A 27785-nucleotide genomic window follows, 5' to 3' on the forward strand; every position below is an offset into this window, starting at 1 on the left:
TCCAAAGCCGCCTGGATGCCGCCCTGTGCGCTGTGCTSTGGGTGTCCCTGCTGGAGCAGGAAGCTTGGACAAGGCCCTGCCCTTGGATGTGGAGCCTGCGCGTTGCACACGCGGCACAAACTGCTCAGCATCTTCTTGCTCTTTGTGTGTGAGTGAATCAGAGCTTYCTCTTAATGACCTTTAAATTATTTTAACCACTGTCACTGCAGCCTTCCTTTCATGCATGTTCAAGATAGTGGTTGATTTTTTTTTGCTTATTTTTTGTTGGCACCAAAGCAACCAAAAGACTCACGTGGCAACTCAATAATCAGGGCCTGAATACACAGATTTTTGCTGTGTTGGAGCCAAGAAATGGACCCCATCCTGTTCTGCTATGACCAAGGAACCCCAGGGTGCGTCYGCCTTCCTGAAAATCTAGCGTGTGCTGAAAACGCCATGTGTGAAGACAGGAGGAATGATGTTTACAGCAGGTCATACTGCTGGAGGAGCTGGAATTCATCTTCTATTATGATTTACGGAATAATTCCAGGCCTTATTTTGAGTCCCTAGTATAAGAGAAAGAAATGTTGGACCATGCTGAATGAAACAGAGCAATCTCACCAACAGTGTAATTTTTCAAGTGGTCTTTATACTGTCTAAAACAGAGACAAAAACTAGCGAATACTGATGATACAAAATGTTTAATTTACATGCAACATTTATGGGACATCAAGGCAGCAAAACATACAATTTTGGCATTTTTCTCATCTTTTTTAAAATTAATAATGTTTTAAACTGAGAAAGACACACAAACGACTTCTCATGCACAAATGACACAAACTCATTGTGATATCAGACTACATAAAAGACTTAAGCTAAATGACACTTAACTTTCACACCAGTAGCTCCAAGAAAAGAGCCATCCGCTGCCATGACTGAAAATCATGATTACAGCCCCCTCCAAGCCATTGCTGCAGTGGGAGAGGAGCTGAACAGCAAACAAGAGGGATGAAATCACTGTACCTTGATGGGGAACGTTGACTCCGGCCATCCCGATTCCCTCGCTGGATTTGTAGTAAAAACACATCTCTAGTTTACAAATGAGTARGTAACAACACTACTGAACTGCCATGAGAGAACAGCAATTTCTCTCTACCTGATGCAATAACTAAAAAAAGGCTGTTTCAGGAAGCAAGAGACATTCCGACGGTGTAGGAGAAGACTTAATGGTCAGAATTTATTACACAGACTGATTCACTGGGGTCGGCACATGAGGGCTTGAAGGTCTGGTGGATTTTGCTGTGCTGCTGTAAAAGACTGCACTAAAAAGGCATCAGTAGCTGCTCTACCCTGCCCTGGGTGCAGTAACTTGCAGCACTGGGGCCTGGAGAGTCGAGGAGAATCTCTCGAGCCTCCTGCATCCATGAGGAGGTTTGTGCTCCCGGAGGCTGCCCATTCCCATGGTTTTTAGGCACGGTGAGGCTGCACCCTCCTCCTTTTGCCCCCCTGCAAACGGCCAGCCTAGGGCAGTAGTGCCAGGGGTACCAGAACAAGAGGCAAAGCAACTACAAGTGAACGGCGTGTGGTGATGTGTTGTAAACATCTACAAGAAAGCAAGGATTTAAGATCTCGGAGTATTGCAGCTACTCATGTAAACAATTTATGAAACTTCTTTGGCACAAAAAAGCATTTTCCCTAGCACTTATAAATACAACATACATGCACTTAAGTTTTGCTTAAAAAGTTACCAATCGGACTGATATGCATTACCTAGATTAGCAAAATTCATAGATAAAGGCTTCATTATATCTTATAAAGAATTAAGAATAATAYAGTTTGCAATTAAAAAATTAATTTGCAAACTTTGAAACTGGCGGGTAATCTGTAAAGTTTGTTTTATTTAAAAAAATGTCGCAGGTAATTCGTATCAGTAATTTAAATCCATGACAAACCATTTGAGAACACTGATTTAAATAAGTTCTAGCATATTACCTAATTAAGAAAAAGACCTATTGCCCTACTACAGGAATGAGAAAACTCTTTCACATGAGAATACTCATGTGTTTTTGCATTTTGCAATGAGTTTGCATTTTCATTGCTCCCCCTTCTGTCACGCTCCCCGGGATATTCCCAATAAACTCAGTCCCCATCTTTCCAGCAAGGCAACACAATGCCAATAAATCAGGATGTTTCTCATAATTMTATACTATCCCTAGCTCAGGTCACTCGAAAGCATTTAGCAAGCTGCTTGAGCACGTACCAATGGCTAAGTTTGCCTGGTTGAGATGATGAACTTGCACTTGTTACTCTCATGCAACTGCCAGAATTATCAAGAGATGTTTCAGGGTGATCTTTCACTGTGACTCATACAGCTCCTAAGTGCTACGATGTTGATAACTGGAATGCAAATTCAATGCTCAACTTGAGGAGACCTACTGATAGATTAAATAYGCAAGCTGAGGTCCTATGTAACATATGCAGACAGAAAGCTGTATTTCTAAGTGAAATATTCATTTGCTTACAAAGACGGAAGTTCAGGAGTCCCTGTCTCTTCTGCAGGAGCCGACAGATATTTAAAGCACTGCAAAGAAGCACCGTGGCTGGAGTGCAGCCAGCCAGTTTGCTGTTAAAGGAAGAAGAAAGGACATGACAGTTAAGTAGGGGACTGACTTCCAACTGTTTCGTTTTAGAAAAAACAGTCGTAGCCTCAAATTATATCCTGTACCTGACGGTGAGTTTTAAATCATGTCTGGCTAGAGAGAAATTTTGAAAAAGTCCTCTGGAGAAGGAAGAATGAAAACTGACATTTCTGTGAACTAAACAGGGAAGTGCAAAAAAACCCCCCAAAATGAAGCAGCATATTCTTTTTGACTTAGAAYGAGCAGTCCTCATTGCAGGTCGTATGACAGGACATAACCAAACGCATACAGCACAGAAGCTCCTCGGTGTCGTGTGTATCTGCTCAAGACGGAGTTAAGCCTGGACTTGTCATCTCTGTCGTGGGACTTGCGAGATATTCACTTGACTTCAGACTGGTGAGAGATTTGTAGCTTGCTACGGAAGTGAGGGAACCACAGAGGCCAAGCAGTGACGGGGTGTCTTCCTTCCCTGGTGAGAAAAACCAGGGGTTAAGCCAGTCACTGCTGCACAACACGAGCTTACCCGACCACAGGAWACTGAAGCAAGGGAGAACACAGGGTCACGTCCCCCGTTATGAACTACTTGTTTCCACTGCAGCACRCACATACTGCACAAACATGGTTTGAGAAGGGGTATCAGCTATTCTGCCCCTTTCCTGCCTGGCTGGGGCAGAGACTGGGGGCCCAGCTCCTGGGCTGGGCTGAGGTCCCTGTTGTGCAGAGGCTCCACCGACCACGTGGCAAACAAGAGCTACCAAACCCAGCACTTCTTTTAACCGAACACGCTGTAAATGCAAGCGGCAGCACACCCCTGGAGACCCCCTGCTTGCACTCCCTGAGAAAGAAGCCAAATTAACAGGAATGCAGATTTATTTCCTTAACAGGGAACGTGCCTCATTTTTCCCTCCCACCCTTCTTGCTTAATCTGAAGGGTGCTAAAATTCCACTMCTGAAGATGACCCCCAGTGCAATAGCAGCAGTGCAGTTACCTAATCCGTTCTCCAAAAGCACCTACAGTTCAACCGGAAAGAGCCTTCCAGGTCTGGAACTACCCAGGCAGTTTCTGCAYGTGGCGCGTGCCCTCCCTCCCGCGCTGCCCCATGACCCCGCAGGTGTCTGCCCGGCTGGTACCCAACGGGCTGCAGAAATCGTCCCACAACCCCTCCCTGTTCCACCCTCCGGGGTCACCCGCGGGACAGAAATGCCAAGATAACCACCTACAGGCGACGAAAACTAGATTTGAAAAGTGACTCGAAATGGATGGAGGCTGGGAACCCCATCCAGCAGGGTTTCAAAAACCCCAAAACTCTATAAAGTGGTGTTACCTAAAACCGCATCTCATGTTCCTGGCAGAAAAATTTTACTTCTCAAGCAGGATGTAAGGAAAACAACAATCCCACAGGAAAATAAGTGGCATGTAGTTCTTTTGCATTATTAGCAGTTTGCTGTACATTTTGGGTCTCACTTCTGCCAAGATTTGTCTCAACGACTGAACGGTTTTCCTAAAAACCAAACTAGATCAGCCCTTTTCAACTCTTAACTGCCAGAAAAATCTTTTTACACGGAAAAAAATAACTTTTAGAAACCATGGAGGACACAGAGTAGTATAATACACTTTAGATACAAGCTCTAAATTCAGCAGCTCTAAAACTAAAACCTGATTCATGAAGCAGATCATGCACCTCCCTTGGTAGGACCTTTYACTATTTTCACTCTTTTAAACTGCCATATTAGGAAGTGAAAAAGAGGAACATGATCTTGCTGTTACAATACTATGACTTAACCCAGTTATACTAAACCTTAGGTGATGGACCTCACTTAATTAAAAGTGAGGCATCCTGCTGCTTTTAGAGCCCTGAAATCAACACCTAAAACACTATCAGATTTTTTGCCACATCATAATTCACAAAAGATAAAATATCAGAATTGAAAAAAAGCTGAGAGTAGATCTGCTGCAGATTTCTCTTCATCATAACCATGCCATTTCTATTTCACTTTTTTCTAAACTAAATTGAAAGAGATTTAAACTTTTTTTTACTAAAAAGATGTTTTAAATTTGCCATCCTTCGTATTTTAAAAATACGAAATTTTAGAGTCATGAACTACTAAGGCTCCATACTGCAGAGAATATTCCAAGCTAATGTATAATGAGATTTTAAAAAAATAAAAAAAAATTGTTTATACTTATTTTGACTCCTTAGCCAAAACAGCAGAGCTTCAAGCCTTAGAGCATTTCTCTGCTTTTCACCACAGTCCAYGAGATGGAGCTGTCAGACTCTGACACACAGGCAGACTCGGAAGGCAGTGGAATACTGTAAGGAGGGACTGCCACCGTCTGCAGCAGCTTCCTCTCCTGGTTTTCAGGGCAGCAGCATCAACCTGCATCTCTGCAGATATAGGAATGCAAGATAGAAGCATGTGAGGAGTAGCTGCAAAGGCCTTCCTGAAGGAAGCTGAACTGGGATCGCTTCTGGAATAACCCAAACAAGGAGGAAATTTAAAGGCTCAAATATTCATGCTAGTTATAGCAGGATAGATGGAAGATCCTACTTGAAACTGTCTCTGGTTCTGCGATGGAGAAGGAAGATATGCAACATATTTAAATAACAGCCTTAAAAACCATGCAAAGTCYTGTAATTACTTTCCTTTCTGGGACTCTTAATATATGCAACCTTCTTTTATATAGAGTCCTTGGAGAAACAGAGGTAAAAGTCCTCACTTGTCTTCCTTGTTCCTGCTGAAGATTCCTCGCGCAGAGCCTGGGTATGAGAGCTATGAGGAATGAAAGAAAATGAAGGCACCAGACAGGCACCGTACCTTCATTTAGCAAGTTCAGTCCATCCTGCTTTCCATCTTGGGAGTGACCTGGATCCAGAGATGTTTGAGAAAGACTAACATCTGCTGAGAGCTGGTCCAAGCTTTGAAAACTTTTCCTGTAAYACAAGTCATAATTTTTAATAGTAATGCATTTAAAAAATTTAACTTAAAAAAAAGTATTTTTTTTAATTTCACAGTAAATCTTTTCTGTCTCATAGACTTTCTCTATTTCTTCTGTGTTTCCTAAAGCACTGTTTTTTTCCTTCTAAAACAATGAAAAAAAAATCTTGATTGATCCCCACAAAAGGAAAATCTTACAGAAAGAAAAACTTCTGCTAATTGTCCATTTTAATGACCAATTTGGACAGGATACATTTAGGAGTTTGGTACGGGAAACATAAAACTGAGTTTTTCTGTTCCTTTAAARGAACAAAACAGACATTGAACTTACTCATCCCACTGCTGGTTGTGCTTTCTGTAGAGCAGAGTGTCCAAGGCAACAGCATTAACGTCCAGAGCTCCTGGGGAAGGCCACTGATTGGTGAGGTGAGTCGTCAGTTCCTGTCTTGATCTCAAATCATTATTCTTCAGCACAGTCCTGTGAAAATGGAAAACGCTAAATATCACTCCACTAAATACGTCACATTAAGAAAAACAAGCAGTCCTGCCCAAGTGCCTGTTCTGCTTTGAGTGACTGTCCGATTGCAATTTCATAAAGCACTTCATCAACAGTTTTATGAAACTTTTTCCGTGGGAAGCAGCTTGTAAACAAAAATGTACTTAGGAGCAGAGAGTTGAAACAACCTACTTTCCACAGAAGCAATTTTAAAGCATTTTAAAGATGCTTTCTGCCTGTATGATATTTATTAACAAGAAAATACCTTGCACGGTAACATGATGCTTTTTTCCCCTCCACATTTTTACAGTTTAATCCACCCCACGAGAGCTTTGAGTTTTTGAGGAACAGACTAACAGCTCTGTTAACTCCAACTTCATGGTAAAATACAACTTGTAGCTATTCCATTTCCCATAGCTTCACAGTTTCTAGCAATTTAATCTTCTAAGTTACTGAAAACGTGTTAACTGACTAGCTCAGATGCTTAAGTAAATCTTCATCATTCCCACAAAGCAGAACGATTTGGTTTCCTAAAGTTCTGGAAATTAGACAGTTACCAGGATGGGAAATTAACTGCATAAAAAGTCATGCAGAAGTAGGGGAGGTTCCTGGGTCTTCGGGGTCCAAAATAAGATTTTCCTTGGCCCAGAGACAACTTTTCCCAATAATCCTGGCAATATGCAGTGTACAGCTCTGCAGCATAACTTCAGAAACAATAAAACCAAAAAGTCTGTAAATCCTCAATGCCAAGAAAGCTCGGCCAGTTCCCAAGTGCTGCTTTATGCCACGTTGGAACACATGTGGTCTGAAGCAATAACTGTCACTGTAGGTCCATGCTGACTATGTACTCAGGAGTTCAAGTCAAATGCCACCCTGCTATCTGATATGCCAAAAGCACAGAAAATTAAATAACCAGTGATGGTAAACACACCCCGCCATGAATTCACAAGAAATACTGCCAGCCTATCTATTTTTACCATGTAATTTTGATTCCAGTGGCACTCACACAGCTCTGAGGAGAACCTCAAGCAGGGGCACCCAGTACCACCCAGAGGGCCAAAATCTCCCACAGGACACGGGAGGACAACAGCAAGTTCAGTGAGTAACTCAATGGGTGAGAAAGAAGAGGGATACGCAGCAATTTTGCAAGAAAAGGTGATGAAGCACCACTGGGAACAAGATTATTTCCAAAGCTCATCCCAAGATGATAATTTTTCCCAACTTCCATGCAAGTAAACCATCAACTTTCTTACAGTAAGCTTTTCCTTTGGAACATTAAAAAAAAAATGTAAAAATAACTGAGTATTTAAAATCAGCATAAGCACAGGATCCAGTAAAAACACTGTATGCATTAAGAAGGTAGATAAGATAYTGCTGGCAGGCTGCTGGTCATCCCGCCTATTCTTTCAGCCCTATCAATATTCATGTGTTCATCCTCCTGCAGTTGTTTTCTACAGCATCAAGAAGGATGGAGAGGCAGCTGCCTCCGTACGGGCAGATTTTGGCAAGAACCATGAGAACCAGAGCGACCCAAAAGACTGCAGGCCCACTAGCATGACTCAAAAGCCAAGATTTTATAGAGAATCTTAAGCAAAGGATTTCCCAAAGCGTAACTTATATGGAACAAAATCTATAAACATCACACGAATAATCCTGAAAATCACAAGTAGGCAGCTCAAATTTTAAACAGATTTCCATAAAATAGCTTCCTATTGATAGTGGGTTTTTTTCGAGTCTTTACCTCAGGCTTGAAGTAACAATCTTGAAAGCGAAATTAAAGATGAGAACAAGGTCATTAACATGTAATTATCAGGGAAAGGTGGCTGGCACATGGAGAGGACAGTGAACATTCCTGAGGTCACCAGAGGTGCTCYGGAAGAGAAGGCCCTGTGTGCAGTGAGACCCAGGAGGGTAACCTGGGCCAACCTGATGAGAGCGAGGAGCACTGGYAGGTTTGTGGAGAGCAGTTAGAATACATATCAATACATGACAAGTTATTAAGGGAGCAGAAGGATTGAACTGATGTATGGCACATTATACTTGCCCGTTCTAGGCCTGAAGAAATTCTCGGCTGTCTGAAAGCTGCAAGCTTTTCTTCCCCATCTGCACTAACTGGTACCATTTCTACCTAAAGCCCTTTCCAACACTTTCACAGTCCTATTGGCAAAGGATAAAGCAGCTCAGTTCTGCAACAGGTGGAGTTCCCTTAAGACCATAGACATGTTCAGCATCCCATACTGGCAAAAAATAATTCAAATATCACAGATGAGAAGATAATCTCACAAATGATATCAGTTGCCTAGGAGGCTCTCCAGAAGAGATTCAGTGGTCTGGAAGCCCTTGCACTCTATGGACCACTTGCAGRAGTTAAAGGTAACCACAAAAACAACCAATACAGCAAGTTCTGAACTTGCTGTACAACACCTCCTGTTCCTCCTTCTTCTCTGGAAATGTTAAAGATTCAGAAATGTAAAGACAAAAGCCTACAGATTAGCTTGTCTAATTTACCCTGTGTATTAATATTGACCAAAATATTACCAATTCCCAGCCATYAGATGAACCAACAAAAACAGCATTCAGTTAACTATGTTCATGTAGGAAATGAATCAAACGCATCTTCTCCAAAAGAGGTGTCTCTAGAGACAAAAAAACCCGCATTTTTAGGAAAAGACTGAATAATTTCAAATTATTTAAGTGGAAAATGTTCTTCTCCCTACAAAATCATACTTGAATAAGACAAGAATCTTAGTAATCTTCAAGTAGACTGAATGTCCCTTTGTACCGAGGACTGCTTCAATCTCTGCCTCATCACTGCTTCAGAACTCTTTAGAAGTTCAATTTTGACCCACAGGAAGGAAATAATTACTTCTTCCCTGCTCCCAACATTTTTGCCCTGAGCAATCTTCATACCAACAAATATTTTTCTAAAGTAACTTCATATCCTTTTCTAAAGAACTTCACATTAAAGTTCTGAAAAAATATTATTAAAAGTATGTATCAATAAATACTGAAAAAGATGGCAGAGAGAAAGGCAATTTTTAATTCCTTTGGACGTAACTGCTGACCTGCTTACCACAACCTCGAGCACAGGGTGTGTGGGAAACCCAGCAGAACTCTTGCTGGGGCCTGTTTAGAGAGAGGAACCTGCCACACTGGAGACAGGATCTCCTTTCAGCAAATTATTTTTCAAGCAATCAAATACTATTTCTGCTTTTGTGTGGCATGGATTTCCCATAAAGCACATTTGCAAAAAGAGCAAAGCATACACAAATGCTGAGATTTTAAATTTTTCAGTGTTTTAAATATATGAAGCATGCAGTGTGATGTTTTCCGCTCATTTTCTTAAAGTTTTGAGGTTTAAATTTTATCATATTTCTTAGCTCCTTTCAAACAAAAAAATCCAAAAGAAAGGCCACCTACACACAAATTCAAATTGCTAGTAGCTTGCTAGAAAAAAAAAATGAGAACAATATTCTTAATACTACAATATATCATCAAATGCAAACAAATATTTGGCTCCATATAACTAACTACACAGGCATATTTGTGTTCTTACATCAAGATCCAATATTAACAGGCTCATTTTAGAAAACAAAAGATTCATTTAAAAGGTTCTGCTAATGAGTTCCTGCCTGTTACAAAGAATACTGATGATTCACTAGTTCATCAATGTTCATCAATACTAACTTACTCCCAACTTACTCCTAAGTGCCTGCTTCAAGCAGAGATATATTAGCTCCCTGCAGGTTTTTCAATATCTTTACTAGGATCCAAGGAGTCAAAGGAAGAGCACAGTATTAACATCGGTTTTATAGAGCTCATCACAGAAATGCCACTGCCAACTTGTGACTTTCAGTCCTTAAACCGTGTATTTAGGTAGGGAAAGGTGAGATGAGTAAAATGTTCTGATAAACACTCTCTTCCACCCGGGTTCGCTGGCTCTGTCTTATTAATGTTGACTTTGACTTTCTTATTCAGGATTTTTCTTTTATGATTTTATGGATATTTATGAAGCACACGCAGAATATCACTGTGTATGATACACACCCAGTAATAAAATGCAACCAACAAATCACTGCTTGTTTCCACGTTGCCTCCACCATCACCCTGCCCTTGCTGTCACTTTGGTACAATCACGTGAGAGTAACTCGCAGCCGAATGGTCGAAGTTTAATGCTTACTTAAAGATACGTATRTAACAACTGATAATGTGGCCCCACAAACAGTTCTGCTTCGGCTGGCGCTCCTAAGGGCAGCTCAGCAGCCTCTGCTAAGGATAAGGAATTCCAGAGCAGCTGCTTCTCAAACCTCGGAATCATAAAATTGTGGCGTGACTCAATTGACTAATTTATAACAGGGTACAAGAGACAACTCGCACGTGGGCTTCCTGCATGCAGAATGAAAATGAAATAAAATCTTTGGACATTTAATGTACTGCAACTTTACCACCTCTGAGGGGCAAAAATAAGAAAATATTCATCTCAAGTTGGGACCAAGTTAAAACTGAAAAGCCTCATCTCAATAACCACCTAGGATGTCCAGGTCTTCTTTCAGCCACACAACAATTCCAATTTCCCCTGCATCAAACACAGATTTATGCACTGTAAGCTTTCTCTAAAAGATTCATTTAGCCAGATTTTTTTGTCTACTAAACAAAAGCTCTCGTTCCCATTATTTCCCATTACCTATGAAAAACCAATAATTTCTTACCTGCAGGTTTAATTTCTCCAAATCCAGAACATGCCAGTCCAGGTGGCAATTTGCCCTCCTACCAGCAGATGAAGGCAGGAAATAAACCAAACAGATTAATTCCCTAAGAAAGGGAATTATATCAGATGGGTGCTCCAGTTCAAGAACTACCTGAGTAGTGAAAAGTAAAAGCGAAAATAAAAGCTTAAAAAAAAATCGAAACATTTGAATAAGAAAGCACAAGCTTTAAAACCTTTATCTAGGACAGGAAATATGGAACGCAAACTCAAATTGATAGCATACATGAATATAACCAAAATCTGTAAATCTAAAATAAAAGGGAATTGTTGGGACTGTAGCAAGACAGTGAAACGTCTGGACTGGTACATTGTTGGACTTTGAGAAATTAAAGCAGCAGGTATGAAAATGAGTTACTTACCAGGGGATTTTGATGCTGCAAAACATGACTGCTCGGTGCCCTGTGCACAGACACGTATTCCCCAAATTTGAGGCCAGAGTAGTTAGTGTCCAGGAGATTTTCTAAAGGCAGTGAGAAACGGCAGGCACGTCCTAGCGCACCACGTTTTCTTACTGTGTCTCCCTGGCCAACAGTTCTTCATGTGCAGCAGCAGCAGCCACGCTAGTTGGGCCACAGAACAGATCCCCTTGATGCTTCTTCAACAATCTTTTGAGTCCTCCTTCCTTATCTCCTAGAGATCTCAAAATACAATCCTCCAGTCACAAAATCACCATCATCGATTCTATACAGTCTTGGACCCTCCTTGACTTTTGGAGTATCTTATTTTGGCAGATACCTGCAGCTTGACTCTTGGTTTCTAGTCCAGTAATAAGGGGCAATTTTATTTGATATAGACATCCACAACAGATCAAGACACACTACCTCAGCACATGAACTTTGTGGGGGCTTATGAACATGGTAGTGYAGTGCATGGTGGAGAGCTCTTCGTATTTTCAACCAAATAACCAAGTGAGATTCCTCTGGAAGAGATTACAGGCACAACACAGCTAATTCGCCCAAAACAGAGTCTTAAATAAAAGCAAGAAAGATACTTAACTTTGACTGGCAACCATAAATTATTAAAATAAGTAAAGGAGAGCTTTTCATTCTACTCTTCAACCATCATTTTCTTTCTGGGAGAAAGAGAGGACTTCTATCAGCTTTTTTGACAGATTATCAAGCTTGCCTTTAATAAATATCCACTTCAACAAAGCTTATCATTCAGAGATAATTAAGATTCATGTCAAGAAGAACTTTCTAGTCACAAATGAATTCCTTTTAAAAGGACACTTATGCAGGGGGAAAAAAAAATCCAGACCTTCTGTTGGAAGAGATCAGGAAAATTTCACCAAAAATAATAGTCTGTCAAAAAAAATTTGCTATTTAAACATACTTCTCTCGGATCCATCAGAACCAGCAGTTGGGTAAACTTTGAGTTGGCAGAACAACTGCTTCTCTAAATTCCCACTCAAATGTTAAGACAGCAATGGTTTCAGCAGTCTTATCCAGTATTATAAACCTAGAGATAGATCTTCCACATAAGATGACTGTCAAAAGCAGTATGCAAGCAGTGGGACAAGGAAAAAAGTGAGGAGAAAGGAAGTGCAGCTAGAACTTCCCAGCCCATAAGTAGTAATGTAAGTTCCAGCTGGTATCTGAATGAGAATTCAGACAGTTACCAGACTCCAGAGGCAGCATGGCAGAGCTTCAGGGTCCAAGGGAAATCCAGGGCAAAAGAAAATCTGATCTGAGAGGAAAGGGCAAAGGGAGGAGAAAGAGAAAACCGTAGAAATGAAAAATTTTGACTTTTAGCTTAAGGTCTTCCACTTTCTCCTACCTACAAGTTGTCAAAAATATGCAGGGAGGCAGGGGAGAAAGGAAGGAAAGAGGAAAAAAAGGTAACAGATCAAGGTTTTGGAGCTGTGCTGAGTGACATTTGGATAATAAGTAAGAAAAAAAAAATGAAGTGACTGCAGAATAAAATCTCAACAACAGAAAAACGACCAGATTCAAAATCTCTGCCACCTTCTTGCTAGCCACATAGGAAAGCAGTTAATAAAGGCTGAAAGAAAGAACTACACTTTTTTTATTATTATAACTTCAAACCTTCCTTTTTTTGTGCCCTTTTAAAGCCTTTTTAGGAAAGCATTTAAACCGTGCTTTATTTTAACAAAACATTGAAAAGCAAGAAACAAAGTACAATCTTGGATGCGAGTCTCAAAGAATGGAAACCACATTGTGTGTTAAATTTGCAAATACCATCCATAATTAAGAAAAAAAAGAGCTTTTTTTGTGTGTGAGTGATTGCCTAGCTCATTAGCAACTGAACTGCCTAGAGGCCTACAAAGGTTCAAYACATAATCATTCATAATCATTTATTTTGAAAGGCTTTACTGCAGCTCCACTCCCAAAAAAGATGGGTAAAGTCCTGTAAATTAGTGCTTACACCCAAGTAACGTTTTCTTGCTGTGCCACTGTTATACAATACCTTTATCCATAAAAGCACAGCTAGGGGAGGAAAGACACACTGGAGACTCAGAGAAGGGGGCACAGTCATATTACCATGGTAATAAATATCAAAAACGTTCAAAGCAGAGTCCTTGCGATTCTCCAATTCACTACACAGATCAGAAAATTTTTTCCAGCTTTTTGTGAGGATGATTTCTTACAAAAGAGTGATTTTGCTGGGTAACACTTTGGAGTCAGCCTGCACTTTGACGGAGATATACCTACATATTTTGTCTCCAAAGTGAGAAACCAATAATTTCAAAGGACTTTAACATTATAATAAACCTTAAATTCTACATAAATTCTTTTTAAAGCACTTTTTAAAGTGGCAAATTAAATAGAAAGTATGTTAGCTTAAAAATAATCCCTTCCTATCTCACAGAGTATGTCCTTTTACTTTAGTCATCCTGCTGTCAAAACCAGAAAGTTTTGGTGTCCTTCGTGGCAATAACCCCACGTGATCCCTCTGTGTCCTAAGGACTGGCTTTTCTCTACCTTGTCCCAGGCTTTGCTACGGTTTTTATGCTGCACATTACTTTGGTGTGTCTCACTCTGGATGCTTCGCTCTGACCTCTGAGACCGCTTGTCCCTAACACTATGTCCCCAGCTGAACTTTTCCTAGTTATATTCTCAAGCAAAAAGGAAACCAGTGTGTTTTCACAGGTTTCCACCCAGCTAAAAACAGAAATTTCCTTCTTGCAGCCTGACCACACCTTTGTAAACAGAACAGACATTCAATAATGCAAGAACCTTAAAAAGCAAACAAAAATCCCCCACAAAGAAAAGCAACCTGACGCACTAACAGAACAGCTACACTCTCTACCACGATAAGCTACACAAAGTAAAAAAAAAGTATCTATACATTGAGAAAGAGGAGCAGAAACCAGACGAGAGTGCAATGGTGTGGATTTAGCAGGGAGGCTGCTGGCAGGGGGAAAGCAGGGCCAAGGAGAGCATGGCTAATGGCGCATTACAGTCCCAGTCCCRTAGGCTTTAGCCTTCTCAGTTCTGACAGTCTAGTAAATTCACCCAGAAGATCAAATACTAAATTCTAATCTCCCACTTCTTTTCAGTAAGAAAATAAAGCAGTTCCAACAAATTGGATTTACTGCGCTTAAGCAGTTGAGGGCCTCAATTTCTTAGACRTGTCTTGCAAGAGGACTATCTGAAAAGAAGGTAGGGGAGCTAAAGAAGTGATCCGACTTTCTTACATCTCCCGATGATTTAGTTCGTGAGGGAGGATTACAAAGCCAAGCCAAACACACTTCAAGTTTTATTCACAGGGGGTTTAACAGATTTAATTTCAAATCCTTTGCTCAGATCCCTCTGCCTCGATCTCCAAGGATGAGCCTTCCTCTGCTYTGTGTGTGCCAGCCAAGCCGTGACTTGTATCCTGAACACCCTGCAGAGTCCTGAGCCYTCCCGCTGTGCGCTGAGGCCCTACAGCTTGCACACACAGCACCTGGATGAGCAGGCTTTTAACCCAACAGGGCACCACCAGTCCCTGGAAAGGAATCATCTTTGCTGAGAACAGTGGAGCCAATCTTTCTTTAAGTACTCCAAAATGCAGTTGATAGAGCATGGTGTGTTTCTACCAAAAAGGAGCTCGTTTTGCTTAGGCCGAAACACGTGCAAAGGCACCCCGGGGTGCTGCCCGTCTGCATGAAGGTGCTGCCGAGGGATCTGATGTGCTTTTCCAGAAGACAGGATTCATCAGCTTGAGCCTGATGCAGTGCAAAGACAGCAAAATCTGCACGAGAGCACTGCTCTGAGAAGCAACGCCTGGAAAGCAGGGAAGCAGAGGTGGGGGCTGCGGAAACGCGCCTCAATGTTCGCAGTAATAAGGAGCCTGGCTCATGCAAACGGCCTCGCAGGGCTGTGACTAAGCTGTCGTTCACGGTGTTTACCAAGACATTTATATTAGCCAGAGAGGAACTGCAGCACATCTCACTGCCAGGTACGGCAGAGCATCAAGAACAGAGGATTCGGGCCTTGAAAGGAGAGGCTGTTTCTGGAGTAACAAACAGAGAAGATAAATAAAGCTAACCTTAAGATTTAGTAAAACCTAAAACAAATCCTTAATTACACATACAAGTTTAATTCAGTATTAAACATGAGTACTCCTAGAGTTAAATTTGAATCTTATTTATGTCATAATCAGAGGCACAATTCCAAAGGCAGAAGCATTTCCTTAGGTTTCCTCCTTTCCACAGGCCCCTCCACACACACTCGAACAAGCCAGTGATATAGGAAGAAACGGCAGAGGCAGATAAATGCTCCAGAGCTATAAAAAGGTTGCAAAAGAAAAGAACTGAGAAATACATTGTGATGCATTTGCTAAATTAAAAAATAAAATAAAATAAAATAAAATAAAATAAAATAAAATAAAATAAAATAAAATAAAATAAAATAAAATAAAATGTGCCACTTTGGACAACGAGTCATATACCTGGTACTGACAACTAGAAAAATGCATTTAGGAAAATCCACACTTGCAAATCTTATGCAATTCATTCTCATCATTTCATCAAAAAAATCACAGTAGAGGCAGAATAAAACAAAAATCTACAGCATTTTATGTTGAGGTTTTCACCTATGCATACGATGCTTTGCTTTTTCATTTCATTGCATTTTATTAAAAAATATTTTTTGCGGCAGGATTATGCTTTTATAACATCAATGAGTCACTCTCCAGGTGATGAGTCGTTACCCAGGAGATTGATGGAATCTCTCTTGTGATCACACATCAATTTTTAACATGCAAATATCAATTTCAGCTACAGCAGCTCTGCTTAAAACTTTACGGTGGCAGATCAGCAGAAAAAGTTCACCATAGATCATAGGGTATAAGGCAAAAGAAACAGTAAGAATCATTCTACGTGAGAAAGAAGCCTGTTTCAACCACGATGAAGAGCTTTAACATAAGGTTCTTGCGGGCAAGATGCTTGAGCTACTGCCTGGCCATGGCACTGACTGAACTAAATAGTCATCAAGGGAGAGAGCCAACATCCCCGTGCAGCAGCTTGGCAGAGGATGAAATGGAAGAAGAAGGACAACAGAGCCAAAAACAGTGCCCTAATGCTCAACTGCAAACCAGACTTGTTTTTTTTTTTTCCTCCTCAAATTAGTGTAATCAATCACCTCAGGCAAACAACACACTGTTTACCGGGCCATTAAGTAGCTSTATATACACCAGGATTAACTCAGCCTTTAAGAGGCAAAACAGGTCACAGGCACTTCTGCGAGGCCTCCTAGATCCCAAACCGTGGTTATAAACATTCCCATAACTGTTTATGCCTAACACTGCAGCAAATATCTTCCAGAACACTCTTGTTCTTTGCTTTAAAAGCTTGGGAGGGAGACGGAGCGCAGTATTAAGTTCCCTCTTCGGACATTTCTGAAGACAGCAGACGAGGCCAGAGGAGGCCTCCTCACCCTGCCCACATATCGACACGCAGCACTCGGCCATCGCTCCCTCTGCGGATGCTGCCAATGTGGTAGCAGAGCAAACCGGCCTCCATCTGGCCTCGGTTCAGACGGGTCGGGCTGATAATCAAGCGGCCGAGCGCGGCTGCTTTGCCAGCCTGAGGCGTCCGCCAGCAAAGGGAGACTGCCAGGCCCCAGATGGCTGGGCACATTAATAAGAAATGCAATTCAGTCAAGATGCACACAAAAACCCTTCACTTTTTGTGAATAAATGATTTGAGTAATTTTCAATTTCACTGTTTTCCAGGCAATGGAATATATGGGACCTATAATATGGCTTCTAACTACTTTTAAACCTGTATTCAGGCTTGAACACAGGTTCAGGCTTGTGAGACCAAGTTAATATTATTGAGCATTGTAGTGTGTTAAGCTTTTCATTACAGCTGGAAGATAAAWATGATTTCTGACTATGCTGTTTCCATCTCCTATGTCCGTATGTATCCCACTCCTTACATCAGGCCACATTTTCAAATGCAAATACCGAAAAGTTGCTCTGATAATAATCTGATACGTAAGCTGAAGGCCTTGTTGATTCTACAGGTGTTTTTTGATTACCAGCTCAGTAACAATAACAACCTATACTGCCAAGAAAGTCAGGTTTCCAYTTGCCTGGGGTTTCTTTGGAGGCAAGTCTAAAAATAAATCCAGATTCTGCGCTTATCAATTGTGAACGTATGTAAAATGTTATTGTCAAAATAAGAGAGAGGCCATTTTGGAAGCACCAAGTATATAACAACAGAAATTTGAAATAAGAGAACTTTCTAACTTAGCAGCGACAGCAAGCAAGTGGAATCGAAAAGCATCACTAAAAAGAAAATAGAGAATGTTTATTTATAGTATTTTCCATTACACAGTAAATGACGCCAAATCAGATCTGAAAGTGTTTTACAAACATCAATGTAAAATGCCTCAACACTGCTATTACAACCAGCAGAATTACAATCCCAAACTTGTTTTTAGCTGTTAAAAAAAATCAGAAAGATTACAGCATACATTCATGACTTTAATATACACTGAGATGCGGAATGCCATAAACACTGTTCTAAAATGGCTGGATCATAAAAAGCAGTTGGCCAAAATTCATGACTCATTTCAGCCTCATTAGTGATACAACATGGTCTGCCAAACCAACGCTTCACCCTTTGTCTGAAAAACCAGAAACGAGCAACACCACCAACAAAAATGACCCAGAAAAAGAATAAATGTGAAAAAATTATTAAAAGATGTTAATTGCGACTAGTGTTCACTGTCAGAAATCTGCTAGGAATAWTCCTTCCCATCTCTCTGCAGAAAAGAAAGCAGGGGCTCCGACTCAATTTAGGAAGAGTTCATTAACATGCACGTTATGTTCAGACCACTACTGTAAAACTATGTTTCTACCTCCCAGTCTCAAGCGKAGCCCGGTTCCTGACTGCAGTCACATAAGACTTCTCACAAGCAGCTATACAACAACATACTGTCAATGTACCACAGAAATTGCTCCAGAATTTAAGCTATTACGTACATGAGGCAGCAAACAAAATTGAAAGCCAGAGATCTTAAAAACCATCTGCTGAAGCATAAAGTTTGACTGAAAATTAATACAGGGTCCAAACATTCCAACTTTCCAAAGTAAGGTCATAACTCCCCCCAAAATAACCAGTCTGGCCAAAAAAACATACAGGTAATTAGCTTAGTTATCAGTTAGTTCAGATGGATCCTCTAAATAACGTACCTTTCAAGAGGCATAAATAAAACACAAATGCAACATTTCTGGGGATTTTCATACACGGATAAAAAAATTCATTTCAAGTACTAGCAATAAAATGATCTAACAGAAGATAGAGGGGGGGGAAACAATTTGTTTACCAGCCAAAATTACTTTTTACTCCACAGAAATAAACCCTTCTGGGTGGTGTCTCTTTGAAACACTCATTAGGCACTGGGAACCTAAGTATCCTTAAGCCATCCTTATACACTTCTCATTCTGGATTATTTCAGAGGTCATAGATGACTTCCATTTTACCTCAGGGCTCAGACACATCACCCCAGGTGTAAAGTAAAATAACCTAGCTTGTATTTGGTATGAACTGAACAACACATATAGTTCCTGCAGATGTACATTATAGCAGACYCATGGCAATTAATCACTGCACAGTGAGCTGTTCCCTATCTGGGTCTCTAAACAAAATCGGAGAGTCCATCTGCAAAAGTGCAGTATCTCCCTAACCCCCTGGGAGGTCGGAGAGGATGAACCACTTTTAGACTGTRAAATACTCAAATATTTATTATCTTAGAAGCCACATATGCTACTGAAAGAATTGAACCTCTTCCTGTGGCTTAGTCTCTTAGCTTATATTGAAGAAAGGGCAAGCAGCAAACTGTTTCATCAGTTTCAATACTTCTAGGACTGCCACATGAAGTTCTACTGTGTCTGAASCCCATACAAATAAAACAGAAGTTTTACACAGGAAAAAATATTTCTTTGTCTTCTCCTACTTCTCCGCCTCCCTAACATTTTGAAGAACGTTCAAAAATCAAGCTGCTTCCAGAAATGTGGTTTCTTTTCTCCTTTTAAAGGGTAGTCTTAAATTTGGAAGTAATAACATTTGAAGAGTATTTTAGAAAAAAAATGTTACAGATATTTATTTAGAGAAAAATCTTACAGAATTTCYGTGCAGCACTACTGCAGCTTTCGGGATAGCTGTTTCTGTATATAAAACTTGTCAGAACAACAGCAACAAATAAGCAGAAAAAATGAATTTAAGATGTTGGACTTATATCCATAGGACCAAAAGTTCTCCGCATTATATAGTTAAATAATTAAATAATACYATTCTAACAAAATTTCTCCATTACTCTAACTTACAACTGATCCTGCAGTTCCACAATGATATATTCCAGCTGTTCCTTCTCCATTTTATGGGCTAGATCCATATCTTCAATTCTTTGTAACAACAGTTTATTCTGTGAGACAGATTCAGACAGCTGATTTTCTCGAAGTCGTACCAATTCTTCAAGGTAACCCTAGAAATAAAAACGTCAAGAAGCTTTAAGGAGCACTGTCAAAAAAGTTTTCATTAGATATGTTCATGTTTTCTGGCTTAAGATGCATACAGTTTTTTTTTTTTTTTTTAATTGAATTACTAAATTAACTTAAGAAGAGTATTGTGTTTTTTAACAGGCTCTGAGAACATCATGTTCTTATTACTTGGTCATCCATGTTCCAGAGGAGAAATGGATTAATGAGTGAAACACTGAGACAGCAGTGGCACCAGCATGAAATCCATTGTTAAAGGCTCAGTCTTCAAAAATAAACAACAAAAAAACAGTCACTGGCACAAGAAAAAGAACAGAACTCTTTTACTTTTGTATCACATCATGAAAGTTAGATAGTGCTTAAGGGTAAAAGATGAATGAATCTCTACTGTTAATGAAAGAGATCGAGTATTATCACCTAAAAAAAGAGAGTGAAAAGGGAGCTGCAGTACCAAATYAAAATGATAAAGAATGTAATTATTTAAATGAAGATTCATATGAAGTCAAGTATCAAGTAGGAGAACTGCTGAAGGTTACTTCTTTAGCTGACATGTGTAACTGGAATGTGCATGTGCACTTGTGCTGTCTTTTTTCTCCAGATGATATTATAAAAGATATGGKGCAGCCCTTATTACATGGCAAAGACTTTTGTCATTTACAAAAGTGCATAATGTGGGCATTTAAACAGCAGCTGTGATAGTACGTGATGTATTTCTCAGATTAAATATCTAGTCACAGCACAGAAAAGCTATTTCTTTGTTTTCTTCAGCATAGTCCCAGAATGTCAGACGCTAGGAACTTCCTATTAATACAGTAAGTATGTGTATTCTGCAAAATTTTGAACAGCCATTGAAGCTTTCAAGAAATGTTTAATAGTTTTTAAAGTATATAAAGCTGCCTACATTTGTTAAACATATTATTAATAAATAAATAAACAAGTAGCTTACATAGAGTCACAAAGTCCTATGTGTCCTGCTGAATAAGCAGCCAGATGTCACATTTGCTGGTCAGGGAAATGCCAGCAACATAATGCAGTGCCACAAAGATGATTAACTGACCAGTGCATCTGTCACACGAGGAGGGGCTAAGGGCTAGGACTATTCAGCTTAGAGAAGGTTCAGGGAGACCTTATCAACCTGCATAAATACCTAACAGAAATGTGTAAAGGAGACAGACTCTTCTCAGGGCTGCCCAGTAAAAAGACAAGAGACAATGGGCACAAATTGGGAAAAAYTGGGATACTGGAAGTTCTGGTCTAAGAGAAACCTCTTCACTGTGAGGGTGGTCAAGCACCAGAACAAGCAGCCAGTSAGGGTGTGGAATTTCCATCCCTGGAGATACTCAGAACCCAGCTGGACATGGTGCAGAGCAACCTTTTCTAGTTTACCTTGGTTTGAGCAAGGGCATTGGACTTGATGAACCCCACAACAATTCCTTGTTTTTATGCTGACATATAGTTCTGTCCCCACTGGATATCTTTACATCTGATAAGAATTGATTTTGGCCTCAGTAAAAGTTGAAAGGAGTTTTGAAAGCTTCTCAGTATACCTAGTTTAGTCCATGCAAGCAGTACTAAGATCTTGACTGTTAACACACTGCTTACAGCTCCAAGTAATGCTCTGAAAGAACTAAATGACAGAACTATATGAAATTTACAGCACATCTAAATATACTGAAACTCAAAACAATCAAATAAGCACGTAAAAAAAAAAAAAAAAAAAAAAAAAAAAAAAAAAAAAGGATGGGTAACATTAGTAACAGAGTATTATGAAAACACCTGTATCTATAGTGATGTGGGAGATGTAGGCCACTAGAGAAAGCAGGTGAAGTTCCACTATAAACACGACATAAAAAATATCACAGAATCACACAGTTTAGGAGTTTACTACATCAAAAATGAACAACCTATACAATTCCAAAATAAGGAAGGAATGACTTCCATGTAACTAGAGAGTAAACTATGATTCATTAATCTGGCCAAGACACAACTTGGAAATGGCAACTTGGAAAAGAATCTCCTCATKTTTCGTGGGTGACATGGAGGGTGCAGGAAGGAACTGACTGTTCATCTTTTTTTGTTTTTTTTTTAAAGTACAAGAAGTTGGCTCAATGAAACGAAGCCAACAGGAGCCAGCTTCAGAAGGAAGAAGAAGAGTCGGTTCTTCACACAACAGATGGCAAATACGCAGAACACATTTGGCCAAAAAAAAAATCATTTGGATGCTAAAAATTTATATGGGCTCAAAGCAAACTTGACRAGTTTTTGGAAGAAAGATTCATTGCAGTTTAGTAAACTGACAAACCCTATCAGCTTCAGGAAGTCCCTGAGCTGATGTGGGGTGGCCTGGAGAGTACTGGAAGAAAATATTACATGAATATTTGCTCTACTTTTRTTCTTAYCTGGAAATCTGKTTTTGGCTAAGATACAAGATCAGTGAGCTTGAGGATAGATGGATTCTTGAGCGATCCAGGTCTGAACCTGTATAGCACTATTGATCCAACAGGAACAGTGCCAGACTTTACCTTACTACAAYAGCACCAGATTCCATTCCACCATTCAACTAGCAGAAGACACAGATACACCGGATTTCACCTGYAACCCAGGCACTTGGTATATCATARCCCTGGCAAGCATCATTCAGTTATAGTGAATTCATGACTTACTTTGGAGGCATAAAAGAAATTAATGCTTATGTGTGCGCAAAGTGAATGACAATTGGGGAAAGGAAAGGCATATCAGACTATTGGTCACTAAAAATATTTTTTTTTCATCTAGTTTTCCAATATACAATGTCAGAAAGTCTCTCGAGTTTGAAATAAAATGGTCTCCCTCTGATGAATTGGTACCTACTGCACCGAATACAACTCAATTGTTCACAATTTCATGACAATTATACATAATTTATTGCCATGAAAAGGGTCCTGAAAAGCAAAGGAAAGAAACAGTCAAGAAAGGAGCTCTACCTCTTAGTCCATCTTTAACSCGATCTCTTTTTTTTAACTCATCTCTTACCTTCTGCTCCAGCGCAAGCCGATATTTCTGTTCCACCCTTTTGCATTTGTTGTACCAACTATTTTCATCCATGATGAAGGGAGGACCAATGTTCTCTGGCGTGCTGCCTTCACTGCCACTACTGCCCAGTGTCCTTAGCTCTTCTTCATCACTGCTGATGCTGTCGGAACTGAAAGATCACCTTTATAAGCCAAATGCCAAACTGTATGGTTCAAAGGTGTAAAATTCCCCTTGAAATTAGCATACAAACTATTCTTTAAGACATAAAAAGCTCTGTAAAACAGTAAGAACTGGAATGTTCGTTAGAATCAACTGCCAAATAGAACTTATATTTCAAGCATATAATTGTATAGCCACCTAACTGTGAAAAAGATGTGTTTATCTGTGGTCTAAAGGGTRGAAAAACAAACAACTGTGTGCTGGGAATAACTCTGTGGACTATGAAGGGTCAATGCACTACAGTTTGCTCACTACGGAAGTAGTGACTAAATCTTTCCTTCACAAATTCAAGACAAACATTAAAGCCTGAAAATAAATTGTATTTGTTTCTAAAAAGGCAGAACAATAAAAAGCGGATGTTATTAYATTAAATCATGAAGGAATTTTCATGAGAATTTATGGCATGGTTTGAGCAAAGACCATGTACCTACTGTTTCACAGAACATAAATATATCCCTAGATAGCATGCAGATTTACTATTAAAGTACCTCCATATCTTTCCAAATCAATTCCATAAAGTTCAGACACTCTTAAAGCCCCACTTTAAATCTTCCTTTATGACTGTGCTTTCCACTGCATTAACATCATTCACTAGTTTTTAACTAGATGCCTGCTACTGCATGATTCTCCTAGAAGTATTTACACTTTACTAATTCATTAGAGAAAAAACACAGAATTTTTCTATTCCATATGTATATGTTGGAAGTGGTTTTTTTTTCTTCCATGCACCATGTACATTAGCCTTCATTATAAGGTTAGCAGGCAGCTCAACAATTTAAGCCTAAGAAATCCAACTCATTTTAAAGAATGAACCAGTGATTCTGTTCTTCAGCTACCTTTTAGTAGCTACCTTTAGTAGCTAAGCACTAAGATGATGGTCCTCTGAAATTTGTGTTCTATATCACAGTGCAATGGAGAGACAAATTTTCATGGCAATGTTGGGTTCCACTTCTGCAACTTCCATTACTGACATAATGTATGAAGTTCTGAAGTGATGCTGTTCTACTTTAGTGAACCAGGCAATTTGTCATAAGCGAATCCCTGGCAGCTCCAGAGAGGATGTTTCACATTCAGCTGTACAGCCTCAAGACTCCTCCTAACACCAAATGCTTTCCCCGATGTCACAAGCACAGAAGGCATCCCATTAACTTGCATGGTTTTTGAAGAAACTGAATTGCTAAATGTAGAGTATGGTCATCCTTCCTATTATCAATCACGTGGCCAACTACAGAAGTAAAATGCAGCTGAAAGGTTAATTACATACAGAACTGCTATGATTATCTATTACATGCTAACTTGCTCATTCTGTTCATCTGTCAATGAATACGTGCCTATACAAGGGCACGAATACAAAATTCACAGCAAACCAAAAATTTATCTGCTCTTGAACTGCAGATTTTAACAAAAGTTAGCATTAAGTTTACACTTTAATGAGTCATGTGATAACTCTGTTATTGTGAAACAGCAAAAGGTAGCTAAGTATATTGATTTGTATTTAGAAATGGATAATATCATCTTGGATGTCAAACGAATGGTTAGAGGCTAAGGATAAAGCAAAATCTTGAAACTGAAATAAAAGAAACAGTTGAAAGATAAAAAATACCTTTGGGTGAATTTCAGATAGGGTGTATAATCTATGACAGCTGGAAAGTTGCCATCCAATCCTTCACCCTTCAAGCAAAAACTGATAAAATAGAGAAACAATAATAAGATTCTATCAAGAAAATGAAGAGACAATGATAGCTGAATCTTACCAATATGAAATTTGCTTTTTGTTGTTAACAAAAATTAAGAAATGACTTCAATATTTAATGATATAATTCTACCCAGTCGAGATAGATTGTTTAATATTAAATAAAAGTCACTGCTCACATTATAGGGTGAAAAAATCCCAATAAATAGAAATCCTACGTGATCAGGGTATAAATCGGGTAATTGATAAAAACCCTGATTATTAAGTATTTGCTTTTACTCTGAAAACACAGATGGATTGCAAGAGAATAACAGAAGAAAGTTAGCTCAAGCAAGAAAAACGAGGAAAAATAGAGCAGTGGGTGAGCTGGGGAATGTTAGGGAGTACTAGGATCACTTAGAATGAAGTGGTTGCAGAGCTCTCATGTAACYGTCTCCCCAGGTCCCCAAAGGATTTCAGACTCTTCCTCTTTTCAGATACTTTCTGGTGTTGGGCTGCAGGCAGATGCTCAACATTTTAGGAGCTAACATTTCCAAAACGCTCTTAAATGGCTGTAGCTTTAGACAGCTGTCATCTAGGTTGTGTTCTTTTTGCATTGAATATCAAAGATTAATCATGCTTAAGTATCACAGAAGTGCCAAAATTAATTATGATGCTACCTGGCTCAAATTCTTTAATCTTTCTCTATCTAGCACCACAAAGAAAAAAAAAAAAAGGAAAAAAAAAGTTTCTAATAAGAGCTCAGTAACTTAACTGAGAAGTGTCATTTTTGCAGTAACTTAAGTGGTATCTGAGAAAAACACACAATTATATTGTGAAGGGAAAAAAAAAATCATATTCCCAGCTTTGAGGGCAGGACATTCCCCCTACAAATCCCATTTACAGTTCCACATACAGAAACCAATCTACATTTAGGGAAAAAAACATTAGAACTGAAGATAGCATCGCAAATACGGAGTGCAATGAAAGCCTGCATCTTCTCCACCATTCAAACCACAACACAATAAATTACACGTGGCATAATTAAAATGTTCCTGTAGGGCTATTTTGCCAAGAAATTTTCTAGGCTCTTAAGGGTTCCACTGACAAAAACTTAAACGTCTCCAAGGAGGACCAGCTATTACTCTGAATACGATTAAGAGTCAAGAGATGCCTATAAATTTGCTCCTAATAGAAATCACAGGATAAAGAAAGAGCAAGCACAAGCACAAGAGGAGGATTAGAACCACTAACTAGGCTCTTTTACAGAAAGGACGCATTGCTGAGGCTCAGAGGAGACTCACACAGTTGGGGTGTGTGGTAAGGTTTCCAGACTGCACACCCAGTCTCGTTAGGCTGCTTCTTCATGTATAGTTATACTTCTTCTAGGGACAGTGCTAATCTGCAAGCAGTTTAATTTCACACGGGGTAAAGCTTCGATTAATAAAATCTGACAAGAGTTGAATTTGCTGCAATCAAGCTTAGCTCTCATCATTTCTGCTCCTCTAGGACATATATTAAGGATGCAGTTAAGCCAATCAAATAGCTAAATGCTGGCAAAAGAAGCTATCCTGCTTTATTACCACCAGGCTAAGTGGACCGATGCAAGCATATTGACACGAATATGCACCAGGCAGGTTAGACCTCTTCATCTGCACTCTAATCTTTACAGTTTGCTTTTCAGACTCATAACCCAGATTTTTTATTATTATTATCATCATATGCCTGCATTTTCATTACCATAACAGAGCACAGCATTAATTATGTAGCAAAACACACAGAAGTCTAGCTAGAGATTTCAAAGGTGAATTAATCCCACAATACTTTGCAATTGTAGTTACTTATAACACACATGAAACCCATTTTAGTTAATTCTTTAAAAAATTTAGGACTGCTAAAGTTAAAAGATACCCACCCCTTCTCTATATGAAACTACAGTGCTACTGTTGAGTGCCACTGCACAACACACTATTTTCCTTAAAACTTGAAAATATTTTGAAAGATTGAAATGTCTGTAAGTTTCACTAAATATTTTCTGTGATAAAGCTTCTGATAGTCTTGCCCCCATGTATCTATTGTCTTGAAAATACCRTAATCAGTCAGATATGCAAACTACCATGCAACTTCAAGATCAGTGACTCCCCTCCCAAGATACATCAGTTTTGTCTCTCAAACTATCAAGGCAAGCTAGCAGCGATTTCCATAATGCCCCTGCTTGAGCATCTGGTTAGGAAGCAGGCAAATTCAATACCTGAAATCAATTGCATTGAGTCCCAACAGCATGCCAGCAAGCATATTCGCTTCTTCACCAAGAACGATTGCTCCGTCTTCATAAAATCTCCTTCAAGAAACAAACAAACAAAACCCCAAACTTAGGACAAAACGTTGTTGAGTGAGTTAAGTAATATGTTTTTCTTTTCATTGTATCTGAAAGCTGAAGAAACCAAGACTCATAGAAAAAGCCCATGTGGAACTCTTGAGGGAATTCATATTTCATTTCAGATAAAGCAGACATATAAACTACATAGCATAGAATACAAAACATAGAATAAACAGTCAAAAAAAAAGCAAAACCAATTCATACTATTAGCCCTAAAAAATAATAGAAAAAGATGAACAAAATGCAAACAAAAAAATGAAGATATCTTATATGCACTGCTGAAAGGATGAACTTGCACTGTGTAAATTCAAAGAATAATTATACAATGATAATTGAAAAAAAATTGAAAGTTATTGACTTGAAAGTCATTTCAGATTTCAAGTCATTTCAAAATGACTTGAAAGTCATTTCAGATTCAACATTCATTCTGATTTTCACTAGCAGATTAGAAGATTAAATACAAATATAGTCAGAGATAAAGAAAAAAAAAAAGGTTTAGGACCCCATAATGTAAGTGAACTGATACAAATTCATTATAGAGAAGAAACTTATTCAGAACAAAAAAAAAAACTTTTGAAAAAGGAGGAATAATTGCATGTGTGCATGTGTATCACATATTACACCATGCAGACTGGAATTCCCTCTGTTTACAGGCCTTTCTTAAGTCCCTTCTTGTGCATCTCATTCAGAGATGATTGATGCAGATGTCTTAGCCCTCTTTTCTAGCTGTG

The 27785-nt window shown here is 39.3% G+C and overlaps 1 protein-coding gene across 1 annotated transcript in view; it reads right to left on the bottom strand.

Moving 5' to 3' along the window:
- Positions 1-836: 836 nt before the first annotated feature.
- Positions 837-27785, bottom strand: part of RUNDC3B (RUN domain containing 3B) — a 45525-nt gene continuing 18576 nt past the window's right edge. The window contains exons 5-12 of the mRNA XM_026039401.1: positions 26926-27015; positions 24606-24686; positions 22784-22952; positions 19601-19758; positions 5887-6033; positions 5436-5551; positions 2908-3087; positions 837-2602 (exon numbers count right to left, since the gene is read on the bottom strand). Coding sequence (XP_025895186.1) covers positions 2942-3087; positions 5436-5551; positions 5887-6033; positions 19601-19758; positions 22784-22952; positions 24606-24686; positions 26926-27015 — 907 coding nt within the window. The 3' untranslated portion in view covers positions 837-2602; positions 2908-2941. The remainder of the gene's footprint in view (positions 2603-2907; positions 3088-5435; positions 5552-5886; positions 6034-19600; positions 19759-22783; positions 22953-24605; positions 24687-26925; positions 27016-27785) is intronic.

Source organism: Nothoprocta perdicaria, unplaced genomic scaffold, assembly GCF_003342845.1.
Source record: "Nothoprocta perdicaria isolate Ctin4 unplaced genomic scaffold, notPer1 scaffold_23, whole genome shotgun sequence".
Classification (NCBI taxonomy): domain Eukaryota; kingdom Metazoa; phylum Chordata; class Aves; order Tinamiformes; family Tinamidae; genus Nothoprocta; species Nothoprocta perdicaria.